At 36.2% G+C, this 27,269-nt stretch overlaps 1 protein-coding gene across 1 annotated transcript; it reads left to right on the top strand.

Annotated features, from left to right (window-relative positions):
- On the top strand, positions 1-25,416 carry SEC63 (SEC63 homolog, protein translocation regulator). Its single transcript, XM_072408728.1, has 21 exons — positions 1-250; positions 4,214-4,313; positions 5,773-5,887; positions 7,090-7,202; positions 8,093-8,154; positions 8,496-8,554; positions 8,802-8,852; positions 11,060-11,168; positions 11,803-11,897; positions 11,989-12,121; positions 12,213-12,305; positions 13,220-13,374; positions 13,904-14,051; positions 16,201-16,283; positions 16,560-16,619; positions 17,852-18,019; positions 20,173-20,322; positions 21,349-21,450; positions 23,181-23,279; positions 23,901-24,005; positions 24,314-25,416. Exons 1-21 carry the CDS (start codon positions 127-129, stop codon positions 24,452-24,454), a joined length of 2,265 nt encoding a protein of 754 aa, XP_072264829.1. The 5' UTR covers positions 1-126; the 3' UTR covers positions 24,455-25,416.
- The last annotated feature ends 1,853 nt before the right edge of the window (positions 25,417-27,269 follow it).

Genomic DNA, 27,269 nt, shown 5'->3' with positions numbered 1-27,269 from the left:
ACGGTGGAGGTGGTGGGCGGGGTCTTCGCCGGGTAGCGGCCATCGGTGTGTTGGTTGTGTGGTGTTGTGAGCTGTGAGGGTCCCGGTTCCCGGTGATTCTCCCAGCGAGGAGAACTAGGGGCAGCCATGGCCGGACAGCAGTTCCAGTATGACGACAGCGGCAACACGTTCCTCTACTTCCTTACTTCCTTCGTGGGGCTGATTGTCATCCCGGCCACATATTACCTATGGCCCCGGGACCAGAACTCCGGTGAGTGTGGGGATGGAGGGAGATGTGGACATCTATTGTGTGGACATTCTATTATCAGTGTTAGGTTTCCACTAACATGGCACAGGGCATGATATTTACATGAATGGGGGGTACATGTGGGGCACTTTCTGCACATTGCCTGCCAGCATAATGGAGAGACAGAGAAACACAGCATTTCCTGCCAGTCAGGGAGTACAGAGAGGGGGGTGAAAAGTTCTGTCTTTCCCTGGGGTCACTCATAGATCACCCATAGATCGGTATATGGCTCGTCGCCCGTAGGTCGGTATATATCACACGCCGCCCGTAGGTCGGTATATATCACACGCCGCCCGTAGGTCGGTATATATCACACGCCGCCCGTAGGTCGCCCGTAGGTCGGTATATATCACACGCCGCCCGTAGGTCGGTATATATCACACGTCGCCCGTAGATCGGTATACGGCACGTCTTTCATAGGTCGGTATATATCACACTTCACCCATAGATCAGTATACGGCATGTCGCCCGTAGGTTGGTATACGGCACTTCGCCCGTATGTCGGTATATATCATACATCACCCATAGATCAGTACACGGCACGTCTCCCATAGGTCGGCATACGACACATATCGCCTATAGGTAATCAGTGTGCCATGCATCACTGGTATGCAACAAGCGTGCCATGTGTCAGTGGTAGATGATCAGTGTCCTGCTCATCACAAATGGGTGACAAGTGTGTTATTTATGACTCTTAGATGATCAGTATTCACACAGCACAGATAGACTATGAGTGCACCACGTATCATTGGTAGGCAATGACTAACATTTCACTTATAAGTGATCAGTGGTACATAACTGACGGGCAATAGGTGTGCCAGGTGGCAACAAGTGTGTTAGACATAACGCCGATAGGTAATCAGTCAAGTGTCATATCACTGATAGGGCATCAGTGTGCCACCCTCAGTGAGGGAAAGCTGTGCCACGGTTGGCAGTGGTTGCATGTCATCAGCCTACCCGTCAGATCTGTGCCTGATGGGGCCTACTGATGTCATGGCCAAGATGATGAAATTTGGGGGGGGAGGGTCTTTTGTTGAAACCCCTTCAGCAGAAGGGTTCCTCTCCTGAAGGGGCTTTATAGGCTCCCTGAACTGCCTGACGTAGCTACATCTTTAAAAATTCTGAATCTAGGTATCCATAGATAAAGTAGTCCAATAGGGACTGTTCCCATTACAACCCTCCAGGATAAAAAGAAATGTGTTCAGTCAGATTTCTTCTTATTTCCTGTTTTACCTTTTAGACAGGAAATAGAGGGATATCTCCCTGGCAAGAGTACAGACTGCATAAAACAACCTTTGAGCTGTATTAAAAGCTGAAAAAAACATGTGTGCTTTGTGTAAACTTTAAGGTCATGTAACAAGTGCTGTGACCTTTGTATGAATGACTGACATCAGAAGACCCCCATGGCACTGATTCCATAATACCATGCTGGTAAAGTATGTTGTTGGTAGTTGGGGTGGTTACAACAAACATCCCCAGAATATGTGTTCACCATGTCAACTGTGTGTGGTCATATGGATTCAGTATCATTTTCTTTCTGGTACTTTTTAGCAATGGTGCAGCTGGAGATTTTTGTATGTTTAACAGAAAGTGGGTGAAATAAATCAAATCATGTATATTTTTGGTGCCGAGTGTGTATATATATATATATATATATATATATATATATATATATATAATTTATTTATAAAACTTGGAGCTGCTTCTCTAAATAGTGATTGGAACACTATTAGTAACACAGAAAGTTCACATGACCAATCTACTCTACTAAGCTGCTGTATGATAAATCCACCATTTTCATTACATATCTTTTTTTCTTACCTACTCTTATCACTTTGTATACACACCACAACCTCACTGAATCCCAAAGAATCTCCCGTGTGTGTGGTAAATTGAGTATGCCGATAATCCTGAGATAAAGGACAAGTAAAGCAAGTTTCTGCACAGAAATACTAAGCACGTCTTGGATGTGAAATGAAGAAATATGCTTATCACAATGAACAGATGTGTTTACAAGCTATACATCGAAACAAAGTCTCTAGAACAAACATAGGATTGCTAAAACTGTTTCTCTTTAGGTGTACTGATGTAGTAATTCATATGGATGTGTAGTTTTTACAGTTAAAGTGGGTATGCATTTGACAAAGTACCAGGGACCACATAGTAATGATTACCCACGCAGGTACCACCTGCCATAAAATCCCCCCAGAAAATGTAACATATTGCAGCCTAGGGCTGTGTACACGGAAGACTTTTGTCGTTGGAAAGGTTCTGCTCTAAGAGCTGTTCTGCTCTATATAGAGGGAAGAACGAGTGAGCAGCACCCTGATGCGCTCCCTCCCCTTCACTTGTACCCCTATTTAATGTATAGCGCTGCGTAACTTGTTAGCGCTATATAAATCCTTACCTTACAATCTTTACATGATTGGATTTTTTCAGGCTTCTTTTTGTTATGCTCACCTTCCAATTCTGTAAAATCTCCGAGTCCTTGGGTGACTTTATTCTTTCCATCTATGGAGGAAGACAATGACCCCCAAGGCTGTCCTGCCTGTCCTGCTGTTGGTCTACAATCATGTCCTCCCCATTACTTTGATAGCAGCAGAGTTTTTCCTGTACAGAATTAAGCTTGGAAGAAAGATAACTAAAAAGTTTGTTTGAAATTTTAGTTCACATGATGTTAGGATGCTAGTGTTTTTGCAGAATTTTTCTGTACTTCCTGAATATGACTTTGGTCTGAAAAATGAAATCTATTACAGCCACCACTTATAAGACTTATAACTGCAGTATATTATAATTATGAATCTTGTTGTACTTTGTGTATTGGTTACAGATCTGTAATCTAGAATTAAACCTTTCCTCTATGCTGCAGTTTTATGTAATAAAGACCTGCCACTGCTGTCTTGTCTTCTTGTGCAAGTTTTTTCTAGTCTTGTATGGTCGCAGCTCCTTTAGCTTTTGAAGGAAACCTATAGTGCATAGACCTGTTGGCTCCTTCACTCAACTCTACTTTTTGCCTATGGTAGTGTAAGGTAATCATATCGGCGCTAATTTTTTGTTTTGTGTAAAGCGGGTTTACCAAAGAAGTTTGGTTCACACAAAGCAGATTCTTATCCCTTTCGATATGTTTTTTTTTTTTTTTTAATCCTAAAAACATAATTATCCTACTAGTTTGTAATGATCCACATTGAAATGGAAATGTGTTTTGACACTTTTAAATGCACAGACACCAAATTTCTTTTCTTGTAATTCAACCTATGACATCCAAGATTTAGGGAGCTATGATACATGGAAAAGCAACCAGTTTTATGGTGACCAGCTCTGGCCATTTCTTTCTCCCATTTGAGCTTCGCAATAGTCCGCATCACTAAAAAATAAAGTGGTGGAGGACATGGAAAGGGGAGGGATAGAGCCAGAAACCATGGAACCACCTGTTTGCATATCACAGCCCTCTGTGTTTTTGCCATCATGGGTTTCACTCCACGAGAAAATATATTTGAAGTTACCGGCCATCCATTGGGAGTGTCTGGTTGTCATCTTTATGTGGACCAAAGGTTTTATTTGCTTCTGTCAGGTAAACAAAGTGGAAATGAAGGTAAGGTGAGAAAATACTGCTACGAAGGGTAACATTAAAGTAAAGCGTTCCACTTTTCTAGTCTTTTGTTGCCCTGTGCCATCTTTTTTGAAATGTGTTGCTGGTATCAGATTCAAAATGAGAAGACATTTTTATAAAATGATACAATTTTAGGGTTCAATAATAAACATTATCTTTGTACTGTTTTAATTTTAATATAGAGTTGAAATGATTTGCAGATCATAATGTTGTGTTTGAATTATCCAGGTTTACAAGGTAAATACATTCTATAATTATGTAGTATTGCATAAGTTGAAACCTACAATTCAAGTTTTTTTCTTTCTTTTTCTATTTAGAACAAATAAGATTAAAAAACATACGACATGTATATAGAAGTTGTTTTTGGTACCAACTGAAGTCCATCAAGCCACAACAAAATATAGTCCCCACAATAAAGTAAGTTTTATACTTGGTTATGTGTCTTTTCGGTTAATGTTGAAGAGGTAAACAGCATGCAGTTTCTTATATATCACATATATAACCTGCAGGGGCAATTATGGGAACTGTTGCCCCAGTATGTTTTGTAATCTTCAAAATTCTATCACAAAAGTTTATTGGGTCTTGGGCTTAATATTAGTTTGCTGCAACCCACTGAAATATTGGTCATAGAATAAGGCACATTTTAGATGCTTAAGTTCCTGATAATATATATATATATATATATATATATATATATATATATATATATATATATATATATATATATATTATCAGTTCTCAACCCAGAAATTTTTTTGAGTCGTGGGAAGAAATTGTAGGCAGGTGGCAGCCCCTGTATTGCAACCCATCTCTTCAGGAGCCACCCAATCAGCCAGCTGGTTACTGAAAAGTGCCGGGTGGTGCGCCCGGATAAAAAGGTCTAGGGATAACACTGTAATATGTACTTGTTGTGTAATTATGCTATGGTTACTAATGCAATAAATTGCCAACATGTGTGGACATCTTACCAATATACCTATTTTTTATAACCAAACGTACAAGTACACTCCTCCAAAATAAGTTCCAGTGATTCTAGTGAAGGGTAATGTTAAAATGGAACTAAATACCATTTATATTCACCTGTCGCTTTTCTGCCGTGGGCACCGTCATCTTCTCTTCTTTGTTTCCATCCATTTGCATCTTAATTGATCTGGTTGGGATGACGTAACTTCCACACAGGTGCACTGGAGTTCATTCAGTTCTTTCAACTGCAGGGGAAGCTGGGATATGCAGAGTGTTGCTTATGGGCAACTCTGTAATTTTGACAAATGATCACAGCTGACAGGCAGGTGAGAATATAGAAATGGCACTGCCTGGTTAGTTTTGCTTTAATACTACAGTCAGTTAAGACAATTGTGCACTTTCAACATATGGCAGCAGTTTAGGAAAGGGTCTTTTCTATGCTAACATTACTGTTCCACTGTACACAAATGTCTAAAGAAATGATTTAGCAAGTTGTTGTAATGCAACTCCAGTAGCCTGCATAGAGCCCTGACCACAACCCTACTTAAACACCCTTCGTATAAATTAGACGGTTTTTGAGTTCCAGGTCTTTTCCTTCAGCATCAATACTGGATCTCACAAAGGTTAATTTGTCTACTATGGAATAAAAATGTTAATTACTGACACACACGATACAATCCCCTGCATCTAATCGTAGCAAACTGACCTTTGCATTTACCATAAAGAGAAATGATCTTTGTGGTGACATAATGTGTACATGTGCTGTGTGGATTGAAGGCAGCTGCAGTTTGTCAGAACTCTCTACAGATCATATAACCTGTGTTTATAGAGTAATAGTTTGTATTAGCTTGGTATAACATTGTAATTTTCAAAATGTATGTTTATTCTGTATTTCTCTGTGTTTATTTACAAGGAAAGTTGTTTTACTTCTGGGATGGGCAATATTCCTTTTTCTCGCCTATAAAGTTTCCAAAACAGATAAAGAATATCAAGAATATAACCCATATGAGGTGTTGGGTTTGGATCCGGTAAGTAACCAAATTTTAGATAAATACTCTCATAACCATGAGGTTTACCTGTACACACTTTTCATGAGTTAAACATTTCAGAAAAGAATGTTCTGTTTTTTTTTTTTTTTTTTTTTTTTTTTTTAGATGGGCAGTAGGTAGGTGGTATTGAACCCCTACCAGCCCTGTCCACAGGGTATTATATCTGGGATATGTTTATTTCCTCGTGGTTGAACTTGATGGACTTATGTCTTTTTTTTTTCAACCTGACCTACTATGTAAACGAGACTTTACTGTGTGAGCAAAATGTCCTTCCGAGATTAAGTGTTGCATCTGGGGCCAAATTTGTGCAGTGTGCATAGAGGTAAATTCATGATCTATTCCAAAGCTAATAGAACCATGGTTGTTAAGTGGTTAGCACTGTTGTGCAAGGGTTAGGTTATATTTTGAGCAGGACACCACCTGTATGGAGTTTCTCTTTATGTTTGCATGTGTTTCACCTGGGTACCAAAAAACATGCAAGTACTTTGGAAAATGTTATACAAATATTATTTCATATTGTAAGGAAACATCATCTGGCTCAAGTTGCTGCTAGTATAGGCCGCCTAATTCACCTGCCTTTCCCTTAAGCCACCAGAAGTCCTGTGACCACTACAATGCAAGCAAGATTGTCGCCGTACAAAAATATAAAGAAATCTTTTTTTGCTATGAAGTGGTGAGGCATTTCAAGGCTAATCAGAAGTTTGCCATAACTTTAAGTATGACATTTAGTCCAAACTTCCCGGAAAACCCGAAAGCAAGCACCTCGCCTTGTAAATTGTTTTATTTTGCATTCATTTCTAGAATCCTCTGTACACAGTAACTTTGTATGTGGGAAACAGTAGGTTGCTAGTGCACTAAGGGACCCCATTACAAGCCCAAGACACCAATGCCTACGTGATGTAATTTATGCTGGACAGGTCGCTGTCATTTTCTACAATTAACTGTATATTTTGTTCTGTGCTTTCTGTTCACTTTCAAATCTCACAAGGATTAACTGCAGATGTTTAAATGTAGTCTGTGTTTGTGGCCAAATGTTTCATTGTAGACCAATACAAAACTATGCAAATTATTCATTCTGTTTAATTGGACAGACTCTGATGGATTGTTGCAAATTATTCCCTATATTTAACCTACCTGTGTCTGGCCTCTGAAAGTTTGAGTAACATGGTTTGTATTTGCAGGGAGCAACAGTGTCAGAAATTAAGAAACAATACCGCTTACTGTCTCTGAAATTGCACCCTGATAAAGGAGGAGATGAAGTCATGTTCATGAGGATAGCAAAGGCTTATGCAGCGTAAGTATTTTAAGCCACTGATTTTTTTCACACAGTGAGTTTTATGCCTTAAAGTGTTAGAAAAATAAAAGCTCATGACCAGGGATGGATTTTTTTTCCTACTAGGCATTATACCTATATGTGGTAGCTTTACCCTGTCACTTAGGGGGTGGTGCTTCAGGTGTCCTTTCAAATCTGCTATGTAGGTTGCAAATCTGAAATAAAATTCTGACTTCTATGGACAATCTAAACAGCTGTTCTATTGACATTATATTTTTCATTCTGCCTTTTAAAATTGTGACATTTATGATAGCATATATTTTATAATATTTATAAATAATAAACATTTGTTAAAACTTTACACTTTTTACTGTTTTCTGTCTGCTGCATTACTATCTGTTTCATTATTTAAAAAAAAATCTCCAATGGTTACTAAACCTAAATAGAAATTTGTAAACTTGTACCCACAAAGAAATAGGGTCAGCATTACCTGTGGAGTCTCTTCAGCTGGACCTTTCCCATCACTGGCTTACAGTTCCTTGTTCTGCACTGTGTATCTGTAGCAGTGAATATCATGTAAGGCGTTTAGCTGCAAATCTCACTCGATATATCCTGAGACTAACTGTTGGAGGCAGCATTTCCTTCATTTCAGAGTGCAAATATACAGCTTTGGCCCTGTAGGCACCAGGCACCCTTGCATTACAGAGTGGCCTACTATTTTATGGAGGAAGTTCAGACATAAGGTTGCATTGCTTAAACATAAATAAAATGATAAATCTTTGCCATAATCTGGAATAAGCAACCATCACATTATCACTTTTAGATACCCCCGGTACTAACGCTGACATTTAGAATAATAATGTGTGTGATGTATTGTAATAAACATATATATTACTTTTATTATATTCTAGTTTAACAGATGAACAATCAAGAAAAAACTGGGAAGAATATGGAAATCCTGATGGACCACAAGGTAAATTATTCTATTTTATTTTCAGTATTATTGTATTACCCTTTTTGTTATGAAACATAAATCCAATGTTAAAAATTCCATTTTAATGGAATTTCATTGTGGTGTGGTCACATTCTGCCATAATGTTTTCTTATCAGGAAAAGGAATGTTTTAACGTGATACATTTTATTGCTATACCTAAATATATTTACAAATGCAAACTTATTCTTTAATTGTTGCATCTGTAAATATCTGTATTTAGTAAATAAAGCTTTTGTCTGCAGACATTCATTTTTTGTTAATGTCTATAACTAACATGGTACCATATACCACTAATATGTGTTTTTCTTGCGCTTTTAAAGTTACGAATTTTGGCATTGCACTACCTGCCTGGATTGTGGACCAGAAGAATTCTATGCTGGTAATTTTGAGTTTATTTGTTTCATTTATATTTTCCTTTTTAAATAGAAAGCCTTTTTAACATAAGCTTAAACCAAAAACCAATGTTATTTTCATATTCATTTTTGGAATATAGTTTGTCATTCCTGTTATGTACTAGATTTCTATTGAATGTAAGCCGAGTTATATAATATACAAAATATAATGTAAATTGTTTTTAAACTGTAGTTTTGTGCAGCATGGGATAATTCTTTATCTTTTTATTTTAGGTTTTGCTTGTATATGGCCTGGCTTTTATGGTTATACTGCCAGTTGTTGTGGTAAGTAACATACAATACACATTGCTGACCCTAATGAGGAATTTAGTTTTTGTAATGTACTCCATGGCAGCACATGAACAAAAGAAGGGAGTTGCCTATCTGAAAAGTGCCAGGGGTATAAATTTTAAATTCCACCTGCCCGCATGGTTCAGCATTGCCTGAAGTTTAGAGTCTATTAATTGCTTGCCTCCTCAAAACTTATCTTCCAGGGTTTACCCTTACATTCTTTTACTAGGAAGTTACTAAAGGGAGTCACAAAGGTAAGGAGTATGATACAAAGCATTTGCTTTCAGGTCCAAGGGAATGGTGCACACCACAGTTAGTGTTCTGCTCCAGACAGCTCTCCTACTTCACCATTAACTCCTAGTGTCTATCAAAAAAAAATAAATTTGAAAATTACCCTTTGTCACCATTATTACATACTCCTAAAATCATATACATATTTGCTTTTCTTTGGCAAAAGGTTGAGGGTGAGGCTGCATTATTAGTTGGTGAGCTTTGGACCCCATTAGGGATGAAGCATTCTGTACAGATGTAGTTGTAGTAGGTGGGAGTCCGACCTCTATCCTTTCCCACCATCTGACATAGCATGACAGCCGCCGGTCATCTTTAAGGTAACACAAAGAGGCTGTTCTGATTGCTTTAGTCTAACTAAAAAAAGGCATGGTTTATACAAATGTATGTTAGTTGCAGAACCTTGAATGCTTTTTTTTCTCTAGACAAATCTTTTTCAGCAAAGTCCAGAACATCACTTTTAAATAGAAGCTGTTCATCAAGAAACTGCTAACATAACTGACAAAGAAATTACTAGTTTGCATCCTGGCTGAATGGTGGATACTTCCAGAATATACTACCCTGCTATAAGTGTTATCTGTTTTCCTTTTGTGTGTTTCATGGAGCATAGGGAAATACAGAAATTACCCTGACCTTTACCATTTTCCCCATTTTACTATCAGTGTTTCTGGCATCACACTAGTTCCTTTTCATTCACATCTCTTTCCTGTATTCACCTGATAAGAAATCTGTATTTTCTGAGGCACTCAGAAAATGTAGTGCTAGGAAATGTTTTAACTTTGGGGATAAGTTAAGAAAGAAATCAGAAAAAATGGGAAACTCTGTTTTAAACATTCCCCTGCACTACAATGAGGAAGTAAGGTTTATGCTCTTGTTCCTCTTATTTTAAGGGGGGGGGGGGAATTGTTTCTTTTATGTGCTGTCATGGAGATGACGTAGAAAACTGTAAGAGTAAGTTCTATTTTATGATTGTCATTATAACTTAGCTGAGCAACAGAAATACCCCTAGAATGAATAAAAAATTGCATGTTGTAGCTGAATGGAGTGATTCACATTCTTGGCAAAGCATTTTATTCTCTACCCCCCCACCCCCTTTTTTTTCAGAATTTGTTTTCTAGCTAAAAACAGTAGGAATTGTTAGCGCCTTTAATGAACTGGAACAGATGGCAGACATTTGAACAGGCAGTTCCATCTGCATGATTAACTTTGTTTTTTAACACGGAAGCATATAAATGTCATTGTATTCCTCTAAACTAGGGACATTTGTTTGTACAGTAACATAAAAGTGAATTTTGGTTTAGTATAATGTATCGGATCATTTTAGTTTAGTTGAATTTCAATGTGAATCAATTGATGTAGTCAGATAAAGAAATGAATAGGATTTTCATTATTGTATGAAACAAAAAGGAATGAAAATGCCTCTTTTTATGAAAACTAATAAAATGTCAGATGTTGCTTTCCTAGTGCAGTTTGGAAAAACTAGGGGAGACATCTGCATACTGTGGGCAACGTGTACCTATTTTACACAGAAAATCTTTTAGCATATAGATATACTATATTATGTTCTCCTTCCTAACAAATTCATGTTTTTTTATTCAACCTGTGTGAATTTCCGTTTGCTAAGTTAAAAAAATATAAGTAAAATATTATTGTCTTGTGTATATTTACTTTGTTATCTCAATTATTCTAATTGGCCCTCCTAATATGTATGGGGATGATTACAGGATGATTAGTCTCTTGTGTTGTGGAGAAAAGAATAGGATGGGGCAGGTTTAAATAGTTTACCAAAAGACAAATTGTCAGTGCTGACACCACTCTTTAAAAATACTGTGTTTTGTCAGCCCATAACATAGTTTAGGTGAGTTGTATTATATATAATCTACCATAATAAAATAAAATATTTACTGTTCCAGGGTTCATGGTGGTATAAATCAATTCGTTATAGTGGTGATCAGATTCTCATCCGTACCACTCAGATCTACACTTACTTTGTGTATAAGACAAGGAACATGGACATGAAGCGTGAGTAAAGTTGCTACTTGACAAAAATATTGACTCATGAATGAAGTATATTATATTACTTTTATATAACCTAAAATTAGACCATGCTTGCCTTATAAACAGATGCTATATCTGTATAAGATCGCTGTTATATATCTGAATATCTAGAGCATACTTTCCTTTTAAAGTGTTGTAATAGGGGACAGTAAATATTACTAATTTATAAAAGGCTGTGGTTTTCTCTTCACTTGGTTGCATGTTTCCCTGACCTTTTTAAAAAATCTTACACATAGTATAAAATATGTTATGCACACAGTTTGCATTTCCTGGTACTGATTAGAGCTCAAATCATTTAGTAAAATCAAGCCACTAAGCCATCCGATGAGCAATAAAATAGCAATATTCTGGATAATAGTCATCATAAATGCATTTATATTTGGTTAACTTTGTCTCAATTTGTAGCTAACATAATTACATCTCTTTCTTAGTGTAGAAATAGGAAACTGTGGCTTGCCCATTCATATTTATCCTCTGTTCTTTCTCTTATGGGCAGCTTACTTAATGTGCATTTGAGAGGACAGCAATACATTGCAGTAGGTATTTATTGTTTATTGGCTAAACATATCCTTCAGTCTTCACTTTTATTATGTTTTAGGCCTAATTATGGTGTTAGCAGGTGCGTCAGAGTTTGATCCACAGTATAATAAGGATGCCACAAGTAGACCCGCAGATAATGTCCTAATACCTCAGGTAATATTGGATATCTGAATATGTGTTCCATTTTTAAAACCATAAATATTGGTTTTTTGTTTTGTTGCTAACATTGTACATTTTTCCTCAGCTCATAAGAGAGATTGGCAGCATCAATCTAAAGAAAAATGAACCTCCGCTAACCTGCCCCTACAGTCTTAAGGCAAGGGTGCTTTTACTGGCTCATTTATCACGAATGCAAATACCAGAGACCCTAAAAGAAGGTAATCTACTTTTTTTGTTTTTGCATTGTAGAACTTGCATTGTAGAATTTGGACACGTATTTCTAATCATTTTTGGTTTTTGGTCTTGCAGATCAACAGTTTATCTTGAAGAAATGTCCTGCTCTGCTCCAAGAAATGGTTAATGTTATATGCCAGCTAATAATTATGGCTCGTAGTAGAGAGGGTAAGATTAGACATTTTCCTTTAAATCATAACAGCTTGTTTAAACTTAAGGGGAAAGTATGAATATCTATGGCATTTGTTTGTCTGCTCTTGGGCAGGTCCTTTATTATGTGTAGTTACTTTTTTTCTTAACAATGTCTTCAGATCTGTTTAATGTCCATATAGGTGCATAGTTTGAAAGCAGTGAACGTGACTTTTACAAAATGTTCACTGGTGGAAGGTCAGTTTTATTTCAAATTCATGCAAGATTTGCCTGCAGGCAATGTTTGATGAATGCCAGAATCCCCTATTTATAAATATACACCTAAATGTCTCTTGTGTTACTTTTACATAAATATACTGCATCTTATTTATTTTAGGGACAACAGTTCCTCTTAAAATTAAAAAAAATTATCAACGCAATAAATGAAAAGTTTAAATGCATCTCTGCTTTAATCTCATTTCATTCACAACCAGCAAGTTGATGCTGTTGTATCTTGATTTCATAACCATAGGAGAGAATCTTTTTTTTTTTTTTAACCAAGATTATTGCAATTTGAGACTGACTTCCCTGTGGGTTTCTTTGGTAGTTAAAAGCTTAAGGGTTATTTTAACCCAAGAGAATTAGAAAAATGTTTTACACTGCAGCTTATCTGTTGTTGGATGTGGAGACTACATTTTTTAGGCTTGTTTTCCTTTTTATCCTACACTGTCTGTCACACTAGGCTTCATTTATTTCCCTAATGGATGACTCTACAAGGGAGTTTTGGGGCACGCAAAGAAGATTTATAGCTTTTGTGGCTGTAGAGTATATTTGCATGAGTTTCATAGGTTCATCTTTAGCATTATTTGCCAACTTGATTACAATGACTTGCTTCTTTTACTGTGCATTGTATGCTGAAAACCTAAAAACAAATTGCTTTTTCTTTTTCTTAGAACGGGAGCTCAGACCACCTTCTCTGGCCTCTCTGGAAAACTGTATGAAGCTCTGCCAGATGACTGTTCAAGGCCTCCAACAGTTCAAATCTCCATTCTTACAGTTACCATTTATAGAAGAGGATCACCTGAGACGAGTATTTAACCACAAAAAGGTACACGGTCATAGTTCTATTCTATAGACAGTAAAAGTTCAAGCATTTAATCACCTTAATCTATTTTTATATGGTCAGTTGCTTTAGCATGCCACTTCTTTGTACTGTTATACATGTTATACGTATGTGTTTGCTATTTATTATATAATATTAGATATATAATAATCATGCATATAATAATCTCATTCTTCTGAGGAAAGCTTTATAAAATGAGTTGAGATGTGAGAAAACATGTTTAAAGATGAATTATATTTTGGAAAGGATCTTCTTGGAATAATGTGATATGAATCAAATGTTTTTATTCATTTTAGAATAAAGAACAGATGGTATTTTAATGCTAAAGTACCTAAAAAAAATACTATATTTTGTTTTGTTAGTTCAAACTTTTTGGTGTGTATCTTAAGACAGGATGTGGTGTTTAACTATGGTCCTGTAGCTCTATTTAAAGTCGCTAACTGTGTACATTTACTGAATTCAATGTAAGTTGTTTTCTTGCTGTTTTTCCTTATTTATCATTCCTTGCCAATAGTTTAAAATCAAGACGATTCGAGACCTAGTTAGCATGAAGGAATCAGATCGTCGCCTGCTGTTTAGCTTTTTGGAGGACAGCAGTTATGAGGAGCTAGTAGCAGTTCTTGGCAGCTTTCCACACATCACAATGGAGATAAAGCCTCAGGGTATGTGCAAACTTCAAAAATTTAGTTCTGTCGTTTGGTTTTTTGCTTTGTAATCTTCATAGTTTGTTAGTCCTTGTGTAAAAGTTTCTCTCTTGTTCACAACAAATCAGGATAGATCATGTGACAGAGCCATTTAGAAGGCAGTATGGAAAGGCATGTGCATATCAGTATGAACTGTAAGGGAGTACAGTTATGTTTATACACATGTATGTATGAGAGGACATTGATCCCATCTACTCAGTAATGCAAGAATGTCCTTAGTGTGTAGAATACATGATGGTAGAAAGTAATGGTCATCATTTTTTATATTTAAAACATTTAGGATCCCACCCCCCATTTATCACCTTACTTTTCTACCTATGGTCAGTGGTCATATGACCACAAAACCTCTAAGTGTTTTCTTGCTCTTAGCAGTGAAAGATGTAATTATATCACACACTTGTCAAAATGACACAAAGTCAAAGTTCTCCTAAATGAGGACAGTATGCAATAAAACATTAGCATGAGATTTATATGTGCTATGGACATGAGTATACAGCAAAGTTGAGGTTTCTGAAATTTCATAGGCATGGGTCATCATTTAAAAGGCACTCATTAATACAAATTCAAAGTGTACTTGGGCGCAGAGAATAGCTGGGGGGAGTGCTGGTAGTTTGATAGTTTGATGGGCTGAAGAAGAGCACAACTAACAGTTTTTACGCGCGGACACCATGTCAATAGAATGATATACTTATATGCTGAGCTCATGGGCCTGTTACAGTTTTATTCCTTTTGTATTTACGTTACACTTAACTGTCAAGCTGTGTTGTGTAATATCATATATTTGCCACTTGATTTGTATATTATAACAAATGGATAAAGTTGCAAATATGAAGAGAATGTTTGTTGTCTTGTGTGATGCTCTGTCTGCTATAGCTCTTACAGCACTTCTATTACTGATTATCAGTTCATGGCTCAGCGTTGCTTTTGAGGACCTAGAGGGAACATACACATTTATTTCTATTCTAAACCCAAGTCAGCACTACCTTTCAGACACATTGGGCTTGATTTGGTAAAGCTCTCCTAAGACTGGAGGGGATAGAATATCATGGGAAGAACCTGGGTGATTCAGCAATCCTGGAATAGATCTGGTCAAGGTTTAAAAACATTTGCCAGCTAATTAAAAAAAAAAAAACGTTGGATCACACAGCTTCTCCCATGATAGTCTATCCACCAGTTTTGGAAAACTATAATAAATCATGCCCATTCTGTTGAAGAATAAAGAAAGCAAAGCAAGTTCTGCAGAGGGAACCTGAAATCAGCAGGCCATTTTGCACTCCACACCAAATGTTTTTGTTAGTAGAATACCATTCAATTATAAATAAAGTTGTGCACCTAAAAGGAAACCTGTCCTGAAAAAACATGGAAAAACACATTACTCAGCTTTCCTGAAAATTCTTGTTGCCTGACCTCCATACTACTACTCTTTATTATTATTATTATTATTATAATTATTATTATTATCATCATTATTATTATCATCATTATTATTATTATTATTATTATATTGACCATTAATCTGGAACAAGCACACAACTAAATACGAAAGTAAAACTTTCAAATATTGCAGCTTATCAGTAATTGAGTATGATGTTTGGGTTAGTTTTTTTTTTGCCCAGTCTTGTTTGCCTGTATTTGCAGCTTAGTAATAATGTAAATTACAAACTTGCTGTCTCTGGGAGGCTATGTTCATTCCTCTCTTGTATCATTGAATAAGAGCCATGACTGCTGGGCTTTAGACAGGTCTGTCTTTTTGTGTATTACAAATGCAAGGGGTAGATGAGACATGTATGGAAGAAAAGGAAAGATTTTTTTTGTTTTTTACACCTATGGCATGACAGGTATTAAATTTATTATAAGCTACTTATGTGTGACAAAAAAAACAATAGTGTATGATACTTTAATAAATATTTTTTATTAATTTCTGAATAGGTGTACCCATATAATATTTTTATTGTCTACTCAATATCTAAACATGTTTTGTGTGCCTTATATCCTTGTTTGCTAGTATGTGGCTGGCATATTTGACTTGGGTACTGCAGAATAAAGTTTAGTAATATGAAAGGCTGAGCCACTTGCAAAAGTTTTAAGTTTTTTATTTTTTTCACAGTGCTAGATGATGAAGATAGTAACAACATTACAGTGGGGTCACTTGTTACAGTCCTTGTGACACTTAGAAGACAAACAATGGTGGTAGGTAAACCAGTGTTTTAAATTTCTCTGTGTTAAAGTCAACTTTAGATAAAATGAACCTTTTAACGGTTTTCAGCGTTTTAGTATTAGTAGTGTTATAACAATGCTTTTTCCATTGTATAGTTATGCACATTTTTGTTCTACTATGACATTTTCATTCACAATATGCCATGTACTAAATGTAACCTTATTGATATATTTACCTGTTAGTTTGAAGATATTGAAAATAAGTCAGTTGAACAAAGTAATGAATGTATATCTGTTGTTATATACTAGGAGGTATTCGAGAAGGAACAGTCTACTTGCTCCGCAGAAGACCAACCAGTGGAAGAAGGAGTACGTGAGGATTCCATTTCTGTATTTTATTCAGACTTATTGCATATTAAGGGTTGATTTGATAACAAATTGCCATTTTATTGTTCTGCCATTTTATTGTTCTCAAATTTGATTGCTACTTTTATTATTGCAAATTTGTAAAGGAGCTGACAGATTTTGAAAAGTAGCAATCTGTTCATATTGTAATTACTCTTAAGATGCAATCCACAGCCCTATTTACTTTAATAATGTCACTGCTCACCATATTTGGAATCACCATAGGTGTCCCATTTGCTTCCACTGCATACACTACTTTTGTTAAGCAGATGATAGAAGCAAAATTAGCAAATGCCACTGATGTCCCTAGGCCCTTTAAAAAAATGGTGATCACATCTGGTCAATACACACAATAGAGGACATATAGATAAAAAGTCTAATCCTATTTTAGGAGATTATCAGTTTCTGTCCCTCTTAAATCAAGTTTTTTTTGTAATGTTCATCTTACTAAAGCATGCTGTACATTAATGCTAACCATACACCTAAATCCAGCTTGTTTTTGTGACCAATTTTAATCCCTTTTAATCACTTTGAAAACTGGTTAGGAAATCAGTGCTGTCTCCTTCCTTCTGTAGCTTGTTGATTGGAAGGCAAGAGAAGAAGCACATTTAAGATACTCCTGATATCATACTGTACAGCGCTATATAAAGCGTTAGTCCTTATTAATTGTTGGTCCTACTCAGCTTAAGTTATGATGATTGCAAAAGAATGATCTAACAAATAACATTTCATGATTTTTTTAAATAAATCGGTACTGTCTTTTTGCTATTTCGAAACAAAGTGGTTTTGTCTGTGTAAAGGCCTGAATGGACAATTACTGTCTGTTTACGATTGCTACAGTTCATATAAGGGGAAAAATAAACCCATGTTATCTGTTGATTTATATTGCAGGCATTGATCAATCCACAACTTTATTTTTTTGTAGGATCGGTCTGTTTTCCTTCATTAGGGTCATTCTCCAGAGGTAATTGCAAAATATCCACAGTTAGAGTATGACTGCTGTGATAAAAATGACCACATATTGGGAAAAGATTATCATAGTTTAGATAAATTGTGACGTTTAAAAAATATCATTACTCCACAGGACTTTTTAATCTACACAGAAGGCTAAATAATTACCAGTATTGTTACAAGGATTGTGGTTCTTGTTTTTCTGTATAAAAAGCTGGCCTAACTTATAAATTGTTTTACTGCAGGGAGAAACAGGCAAGGTCAAGAACAAAGGTTGGCAACAAAAGAATAAAACTGCCAAAAAATCCTCCAAATCTAAAAAGAAGAAGCCAGTGAAAAAGAAGCCAGCACCTCCTACTTCATCTCAACAGAAACAAACAAAGCAGAAACAAGGGAATGATGTAACAGGCAATGTAAGTATTTAGCCCTCCATAATCCAGCGCTCTGCTCTTACTGGCTTCTGTCTTCTACAGCAAGAAATAATGTTATAAATCAAAATATTGTCTTTCCAATTTTGTCAAAATTGGAAAGGGATCTACGGAGAAATTGTTCTACAAAATCAAATTTAACATTGAATGTTTTTTTCCATATCAGAGGCAGAGGCTTATAGTCAAGACTGTTAAAAAGTTGAGTTATGATGCTTGACTTTGTTTAATTGTTAATAATGGTATATAATAACATTGTAATAATGTCTCGCCTAGTGAAAATACATCTTTTTATGTCATGTTCTGTAAAATATAAGGTAGGCAACATCATTGTTTTGACAGTTTGGAAGGTGTCCACACTAGTTTATTGTATTAGGAAGTCTGCTATTTCTTTCTGCTATTTCTCATGTTATTTGTAAATCTTCTATGTTAAGTTGGTATTTATTTCTGCCTTTGATATCTGTACCTATATAATCTGCATGTAGTATGTGATGCTCTAAGGAACAAAAAACCTTAAAAGGGATATTTAGTTCGATGTGGCTCTGCCTAAAATTTAGTCTAATGGTAATACACGCAAGCAAATTTTCAGTTCCAGCCTGATCACTAATAAAATTGTTTGCTTAGAAATCTCAAGTGGAATCAACAGCAGACTGATTGTAAGCAATTGATTTATTTGTTTCCTTGATCCATTATAAAGTCATTTGATGTGCTGGTAAATATTACTGAAAAGAAACATTGATGAAAAAAGTAACATTATGTGTAAGAGTTATAGAGCATATTAACCCCCCTAGCGTTCTAATTCTGTCATTTTTTGATGCAAAAAGTGATCCTATTTTTTTTGCGTAGAAATTTTTGTTTATATTGTGGGCCTGTAATTCTTAGGATTAACTCCTGGGTATAATTATTATATTTATTTATTATATTAGAATCATAAATTATAAAATAATACATAATTATAAATCATTATTATAAAAAATAATGAAATATTAGCCCAAAACAATGTAATTTATCAAAAAAAAAATTTTATCAAAAATTTCCTTCTGAAATTTTCCAAACAAGGGTGCAATATTATTGATAAATAATAATATAAATTATATGCAGATTTTAGAAAAAAAAAATTTACTTCAATTAAGGAAGTGATCAAAAAGTCATTAAAAGGTCAGATCAAGGTCAGGGCTAATAGCGTGCAAAATGTAAATCAGGGCACTGGGCAATGATGCTTGGTGCACTACAATGTGTATTTATACTTTTATTTTATGTTTTGATGTGTTTTTACTTAAAAAAGTAATCTGCTTTTAAATTTCCCGCCCCCAGAATCCATCACTCCGCCGCATCACCCGGAAGATGTCACACATCTTGCCGGGTGATGCGGTGGGGATGTCCCCGCCCTACTTCATTCCCCTGCTCGCATCTCCCGGAGGCTGATCTCCGGGTGATGCGAACAGGAGAGTGAGCAGCGGGGACATCATCCCCTACTCCTGGAGGCGGATCTCCTGCTCGCATCACCCGGAGATCAGCCTCCAGGTAATGCGAGCAGGGAGCAGGCAGTAGATCCAGGGGCTGCTGCCAGTGGGAAATCTCCGCTGGCATCACCCTCTGGATTTACTATTGGTGATCGCATCTGCAGTTAGATGCGATGCACCAAGCAGAAATCCTGCATGGTGCATCACATCTAACTGCAGATGCGTGCATCGGGGTGGTGGGGACCCGGGGCGGTATTTAAAAGCAGATTACTCCGTAATCTGCTTTTAAATTTCCCGCCCGGCCACGCCCCCGACGGAGAAGCGCCCCACCATCACAGCGGGATCGTGAGATCGCCGCTGGAGCGCGGGGATAAGGTAAGAGGGACCCTGAAAGGTACCCCGAGTGTGACTCGGGATTACCGCTTTTTGCAATTTTTTCCACCCCGAGTCACACTCGGGAATACCGCTAGGGGGTTTAAATTAGAAGCTTCCATATGTTAGAACATTCTCCTCATGGTCCTGTGGTTCACCCCAGGGTTACTGTTTAGCATAAAATTGGTAATGATTTTCTTGCGTGTAATAGGCCTGGGTGGTATAATAGCAGACGTTTGGTACATACTATATAAAGGTATTTGTTATTCTTAATATTGTAACCTTTTTTTTATTTTTGTATTTAAGGATGTCACAGCAAAGGAGGAAGAAGAAGATGTCTCAGAAAAAGGCAGTGACTCTGAAGATGAAGATACAAATAGGGATTCCCAAAGTGATGGTAGTGACAAAGAATCTGATAGAGAGACTGATGAGAAACAAGGGAAAGACGATGAAGCGGTAAGAATTATGGTCGTATGTGCATCTAGACACGTGGACCATCCCATACCTTTAGTGCATATGGGGGAAAAAAAAAACATGTAAGTACTATAAACATAAAACTAAAACCCACCTTGTGCATGGGGGAGTGAAGATGCAGGCATCAAACATACACAGTATGTTCTTGCGTTATACCATATATTTATATTCACATAAAAAGCAGAAGTTGAACAAGTCAGAGAATTTTAATAGATAACCTATAAAACAACATAAAACAATTTTAGGAGCGGAATCGGGTTACGTAGGATGAAAATTTTTTTTTGCCGATCTCACTGCGCATGCGTGAGTTTGGCAAATTTTTCTCTTGGCGCAGAAAGGCTCCTTCTGCGCATGCTTTAAAGCCAGTGTCATTATTATTGATAAAAACTGTGACTATGATACTAAAAGCTTTTGAATTACTTTGCTACTGTCTCTTGTCTTATAGTGAATGCATAGAGCACTATTGTGGTACCAGCTCTGCTAAGTGGTCTTTTTCTGTAGTTCAAGTTTTTTTTTCCCTACCTATCAAACAGATAAAGCAAAACTCTTTTATTGATACTTCCAGCATACCAAATCTAGGAAATAAGAAACTTAGTTAGGGTTTATATACTATTCAAAGAGGAGCTATGTTAAACCAGACAGGTCTTTTATTGGATAAGGGACAGGTAATATAATTTCTGCATTCATTCTTCAGTTCAGTTAGGTTAGTTGTCATGTTAATTTGGAGTTTACTGGAACTTGGCTATCCATTATGTTATGCAGGTAAATGACCTGCATTCAAAAACTACATTTGTGAACGCTTTATTTGACCATTTTCCAGGTATACAATGTATCTGGGATGTAGTGGTGAGCAGGAAGGTGTAAACTTGGCTGATAGTATAGGTGCAGGGGTAGACTTTATTTAAGTTGTGACCATAAAGGGTAAATTATACTTTATTGTTGTAATGCATTTAAAACTTTACTATGTTATTATTAAACTTACACCTGTTTTTGTAATTTGCCTTTTAGGAATGGCAAGAACTTCAACAGAGTATTCAAAGAAAAGATCGCGCCTTACTGGAAACCAAATCAAAAATAACACATCCTGTATATAGTTTATATTTTCCAGAGGTAATTTAATTAAGCATTACGAAAAGTACGCTAGGAGTCTCTGTATTGATTTTTAGCCTGCTTTAGTGATTATTATGTGGAGTACTTTGTTCAGCTATCCCTTCTTTTACTGGTTTACTCAAGTCCCCACACTTCATTCTGATTGGTGTTTGTGTCTATGCTTAAATTGTATGCAGTGAAGACAGGCAAAATCATTTTGTTTTTGATGTTTGTAGCTTTAATGCAGTGGAGCAGGTTTCATAACACTGTGCGCTTTATTATTTGGCACTCAAAACCAACCCTTTCATTAGCATAAAGATGTCTTCCCTGGGGAAGATCTTTACACAGAGGTTGCTTGCATAGTTACTATGTACTATAAATGTTAATCAGGTGAGTGCCAGTTATGGCCAGGTGGCATCATCTGCATTCCCCAAAGCCCATTTCTGGGGACCCACTTTTATTCTGAGGTTACTTTGAAACAGGAGCTAAAAGTGTGTTACTTTTTTTGTATTTTTGTTTTTCTCAGAGAATGTTTGTGCTTTATAATTGCAAATGCTATCATGAAAGTCTATTTAGGCACATTTCAGATTTCAAAAAGCGCCCTTCCAGATTATCCGTGCATGTCCAGGGGTGATTTTGCCACCCAATTACCTCCATAGATTCAAATTTGTCCAGATGTTTACATACATATTAAATGCCTGGGATTGTAGGCCAGATTGTTTTTCTGATTCTAACTGAAAATATATACAGATATTATTAAAAAAGGCAAAAAGGAGAGGGATAAATCACTTCTGTGATTCACTGGGTTTTAATTTCAGCATGAGCTACTAAAGAAAACTGATCTAGAGCAGCCTTTCTCAATTTTTTATTTTTAACATGGAACCCTTGAAGTTAGTTATTAAACATTAGTTCATGTCTTAAAGAAGAATGCCTCTTACATTGCCGGCCTTTTAAAATGTCACCCTTATAGACAGCCAAAAAGATTATTGATATCGGTGTCAACTGGGAGAGACATATTGCTCAAGGGACCCTAAGGTTATTTGGATCCCTCGTTAAGAAAAACTGGTCTATAGTGCCAAACATGAAAATCAGTTTGCCACCTGATGGCTGCTTTATAAGAACACAAAAAAAAGTACACAAATTTAAAAAATGATGGCCTGCAAGTCCTGTACAAAGAATAGAGATCAGCATTTTGTATTTTTTATAGTACAGTTGTGTATAACTAATGCAAATCCTGCATTCATCTCTACTGTGCTATGGAGACCAGTGATTTCTGATCATTTTGATGAAGGAGATTTGTGTGCGTCGTGTTACTTCCAATAAAAGATTTCCTTTGTAACTTGTATGAGCGCTTCGAAAAATGAATAGTCGCTTGTTACAAGACATCTTAATTAATAATGTATCTGTGGCTAGGCGAAAATTAAAATTCACTGATTTATTCATTATTTCTATCTTACTAGGGTTGTTCTTTACTTTTTATTTAGGGGGTAGTTTCTTTATCTGATGTAGGGTTTACTATTTTAACCAGCCTTTTGTTCATAACTTCTATTACTGCTCTATGCAGTGTTGTGTTTAGCTTCCAGTCTATTCATATGCTTTGCAATGTGATTTCTATATAAAGGTGCACAAACAAATTGGTTTTAGGCAATGCAGCTTATGCCACGTCGGCATAGCTGTAATTTTACTGGTTTACCAGCACTGTTTTTTCCACCTTCCTTAAATATATTAATACCCATTCATTTGTTTTAAAGGAGAAGCAAGAATGGTGGTGGATATATATTGCAGACAGAAAAGATCAAACGTTAATATCCATGCCATATCATGTGTGTACGCTTAGGGATCAAGAAGAGGTGAGTAGGCTGTTTTGAAGTATTTTTTGTTTTGTATAAATTAGAAGAAAAAGACAATTTTATAAACCAAAAGGAACCTATGGCTTCAGAATTAATCTGAAATATATACCACACAGTCCATTTTCTCATGTAATGATAATAGAAATTGTTAATCCAAAAATCATATTCATACACATGTGGTTGGCCCATTGCTTTTCCCAGAGGTCTGCACACACCCTAAGAATTAATTTTGGGTATCAAAGCATTTATGTTAATTTTGAACTCAAAATGCACAAAAGCTTTCTGTGTAGTGCAGAACATATCTTGTTCAGAGAGCAGATCAGGGCACCCAGCCAGTTCACTTGTTACAGGATGCCTGCAGAAAATTACAGAAGCAGGTAAGAATTAACAATAGATATAAATGGGTTGAATGTCAATATTTATCAAGAGAAATGAAGATGCACTTTTAGCCCCCCCCAAAAAAAAGCTATTAATATCAGATATGAAAAAAGCAAGGGCTTCCACAGAATGACATGAACATTTGACCTTCATCTTTTAAGCTTAAAAAAATGCAATTCTGTTTTGACTTTTATTAGAGCTATATTACATCAGTATCTCTTATATGGTGTATTTATTTTGCAGGTTGAGCTTAAATTCCCAGCACCAAGTAAACCTGGAAATTATCAATACACCCTGTTTTTAAGGTCGGATTCTTACATGGGCTTGGATCAAATTAAACCTCTGAAGGTAAAGTCTTCTATTTTGTAACTTAAAATAAAGCATTATTTCTAATAGTTAGGAAGTCATGCATTACCTAGGTATTTCCGAGAGATTGCACAGGTGCACTTTCAAAATTCTGTGTGTTGTTGCTTTTATGTTTTCTATTTGACAATTTTATGCCTAATTGTGCCCAAATTGCAACCAGTTTTGAGTTACCTTGCATATTACCAACCTGGCCTGTGAGCCTGCTTTTGCACAAACCATTACCTATCAAAAAGCTCAAGTCCCCTCACTCAGCATTGTCTATAGAGCTAACAGATTGTTTCTTTTTATAGCTGGAAGTTCACGAAGCTAAACCAATACCAGAAAACCACCCACAATGGGATACTACCATAGAAGGCGAGGATGACCAAGGAGACAGTGAAGGCTTTGAAGAAAGCTATGAAGAAGAGGAGGAAGACGAAGAAGAGGATTAAAAGAAAAAGGCAAAAAAGGACTTCTCAGATTTGCACATGGTCATCTATCGGGATTATTACAGCTATTCCATTCATCAGAGTCACAGCCTAGAAGTTTTTGAGGGAGTCTGTTTTAGTTAGTGTTTTTTATTGTTTGGCTTTACTCAAATGGTCCGTTTTTCTGGGCAAAGGCCTAATGGATTTTTAAAGCCATTCAGTGCACTTGGCTCATTTAAAAACATATTGTTTGGTTATATTACAAAGTCAGCGGTCAACAACTGCTCATCTTTGCACTTGAAGAGCTCTTTTATAGCAGAAAATATCTCCTGCGTTTAATCCAGAGTTTGATTAAATTGATAATTCCATTTCAGTTGCGTTTTTCTCCTCCTTAGACTTATTTCATTATTTTAGTTGGTGAAACATTCCACCAAAAATGTATATTACCAGGGTGTTTACTATATAACACTAATATAAAGTCTGAAAATATTTTCTTTTTGAGAAAAAACTTTTTAGCAGACAAAATATTTATCATTACCACTAGCAAATCAATGCAAATAGATTTGGAAAGGGAGTGGCTGTACAGGTAATGGGACCACAAGTGCCCAAAATGTTGTGGTCTTAATGCCAAGATACTTTTTAATTGTGAAAGCTGTAAGTGAGGGACAAAAACTTCTGGAAAGTGTTATCGATAGAAAAGGCTAAAGGTCTATGCGTGTAAAAAGAAGACGACACACCAGCCTTCATTATGGGGGATATGATATTTTTTTAATATATATAACACCGCACATATTACTTTATGGCCTCTTAGTCTTGACATCCGTGCCAAGCTCTGTCTGTCCTGATGTTGTGACATCTACATCTGGAATTTTTGTGTGCAGTTTTGTTTTCTGTGTAGTTCAATTCAGCTTTCTACAGAATTTTTAAAAGCAGGCTACACAGACAATGGTTAGCTTGTAAAATACTCAATAAACCAGTACACCATTGATGACTGTTTTGCATTTATAATAGTGTTTACTTCTTTTGACCTCCCATAGAGGAAACAATTTTCTAAATATTTGCTATTAAACTGTGCATAACTAGCATTTCAGATGGTCTGTGATCCTGTATAACATACCTGTTCGTCTCAGACAGGTCTTTCATAATCTGAAATGAAAAGTTATAAAGATATGAATCAAAGTTTATCTTAAAAGAGAAATTTTATTAGTCCTTTGTTGCTCACAACTATGGAACTTGTGGCAAATCACTTTACATGCACTTTTTCCACGATTTAACTTTTGTGGGCCACTCAATTTAGAAACGAAATGCCATGTTTTTGAAAAAAAGGTTGTCACTTTAAATGCAAAATAGCATTGCGAAAGTCTTTGTAATGCAATAGTTGTGAATAAAATTCAGAGGTTAACTGGTACTTGTTTGTAATTATTGTTAAGTGCCAGAGGAGGATCATATAGGTAGGTGCAGTGGGCTTCAACATCTTTTTTAGCTCCAATGATGGATGCTTTTTGTTAAAGGGCATTGGACATGTATCTATAATGTGGGAGCTCTGTACTATCATCTGAAATGATAAACATACATCTTTCCTTTTTATTACTGCAATATTTTACCTCCTTCAAGCTGCCCCCAATCTTAGGCTTGGATGACAATACTGTAATATTGTAGCATACAGTACAATGATTTTTTAGGAATACGCAAAGCAAACTGCAACTGTAAATCAGATATTAGCAAGCACTTGTATTCCATATTAAACTTTTAAAGGAAACCTGTGCTGAGGCTTATATTGCCAGGAAACCACAAAGTATACAGATAAAACATAAGCAAGAATTTTTTTTCTGACCAAGAATTTGTATTTTGACATTGAAAAGAACCAGCAAATAGGACTTTAAAGGTATGCACATTAAAATATCAATTTAGACTTTAATCTACAAAAATAGAAAAAAACAACACAATGTGTGAACCATTCCAATAACCATTTTTCTTAAAAATCACTGTTCCCCAACACATTTCACACTTTGTGCTTCATCAGGAGGAACATCACATTTTTGTGTATAGTACATAAGTTATTGTCCAGTCTCGGTCACAGTCTTGTAAAAGCATCGAAGCCAAACACAGAGAGGGAAAACAAAGCCATGGATTGGAGTATGAGACCTTAGATAAACATGCACACGGGGAGAATACACCAACTAATATGTAGTCTATCACTGGCAGGAGCAAGCCCTTCTCCCTCTTTCTGTGATAGATTTAGCCTCTGACAGCATTTGAAGTCTCCTCCATAAATTAGGCATCCAAACTCGACAGCTACCTCAATAAAATGCAGAGCAAGGAATTATGATTGGAATATAGGAATTTGTATTTCTATCAATTTAGTATGGAGATGTACACAGCTAGGTGGATGACACCATGTACTTGTAAGGAATACAGTGGGGTCCTCTCTGTACCCTATTCTGGCTGAACAGTCCTAGAGCAGCCCTAGATTACTGAGGTCATCACTGAGCTTTCTCCTTTTTTCAGCATGTGCCTTGTTAACGTATTTGCATGTAACATACCTAACCGACTCCCAGTCTTGCCTCTCCCATTTCCAAACGTGAGTGCTGTTGTACAAGCGTTTGGAAGAGGCAGATACCAAGTCAAACTCAGATACTCTACATGCATTTAAAGCAGATCTCTACTGAATGTGTATTTTCAATTAAGGGTAGGGTTGATGGAAAGAAAAAAGATAGATCTATATATATATATGTATATATAATGTATATATATTTACCCCAACCCCCCCCCCCCCATCATTTCATTATATACCTGGTTACGGGAGAAGGTAAAATTGCAAAAGAGATAGGTAGTTTTT

The sequence above is a fragment of the Pyxicephalus adspersus genome, chromosome 4 (genome assembly GCF_032062135.1).
Source record: "Pyxicephalus adspersus chromosome 4, UCB_Pads_2.0, whole genome shotgun sequence".
In the NCBI taxonomy this organism is placed as follows: domain Eukaryota; kingdom Metazoa; phylum Chordata; class Amphibia; order Anura; family Pyxicephalidae; genus Pyxicephalus; species Pyxicephalus adspersus.
The sequence above is the reverse complement of the archived record's forward strand: the minus strand, read 5'-3'. Positions and strand labels throughout refer to the sequence as shown.

Bases quoted from the DNA above. Each gene is read 5' to 3' on its own strand.
- SEC63 (XM_072408728.1), top strand. From the start codon at position 127: ATGGCCGGACAGCAGTTCCAGTATGACGACAGCGGCAACACGTTCCTC. The intron at 251-4,213 runs GTGAGTGTGGGG...TTTTCTATTTAG, and splicing joins GCCCCGGGACCAGAACTCCG to AACAAATAAGATTAAAAAAC. The intron at 8,555-8,801 runs GTAATTTTGAGT...TTTTTATTTTAG, and splicing joins ACCAGAAGAATTCTATGCTG to GTTTTGCTTGTATATGGCCT.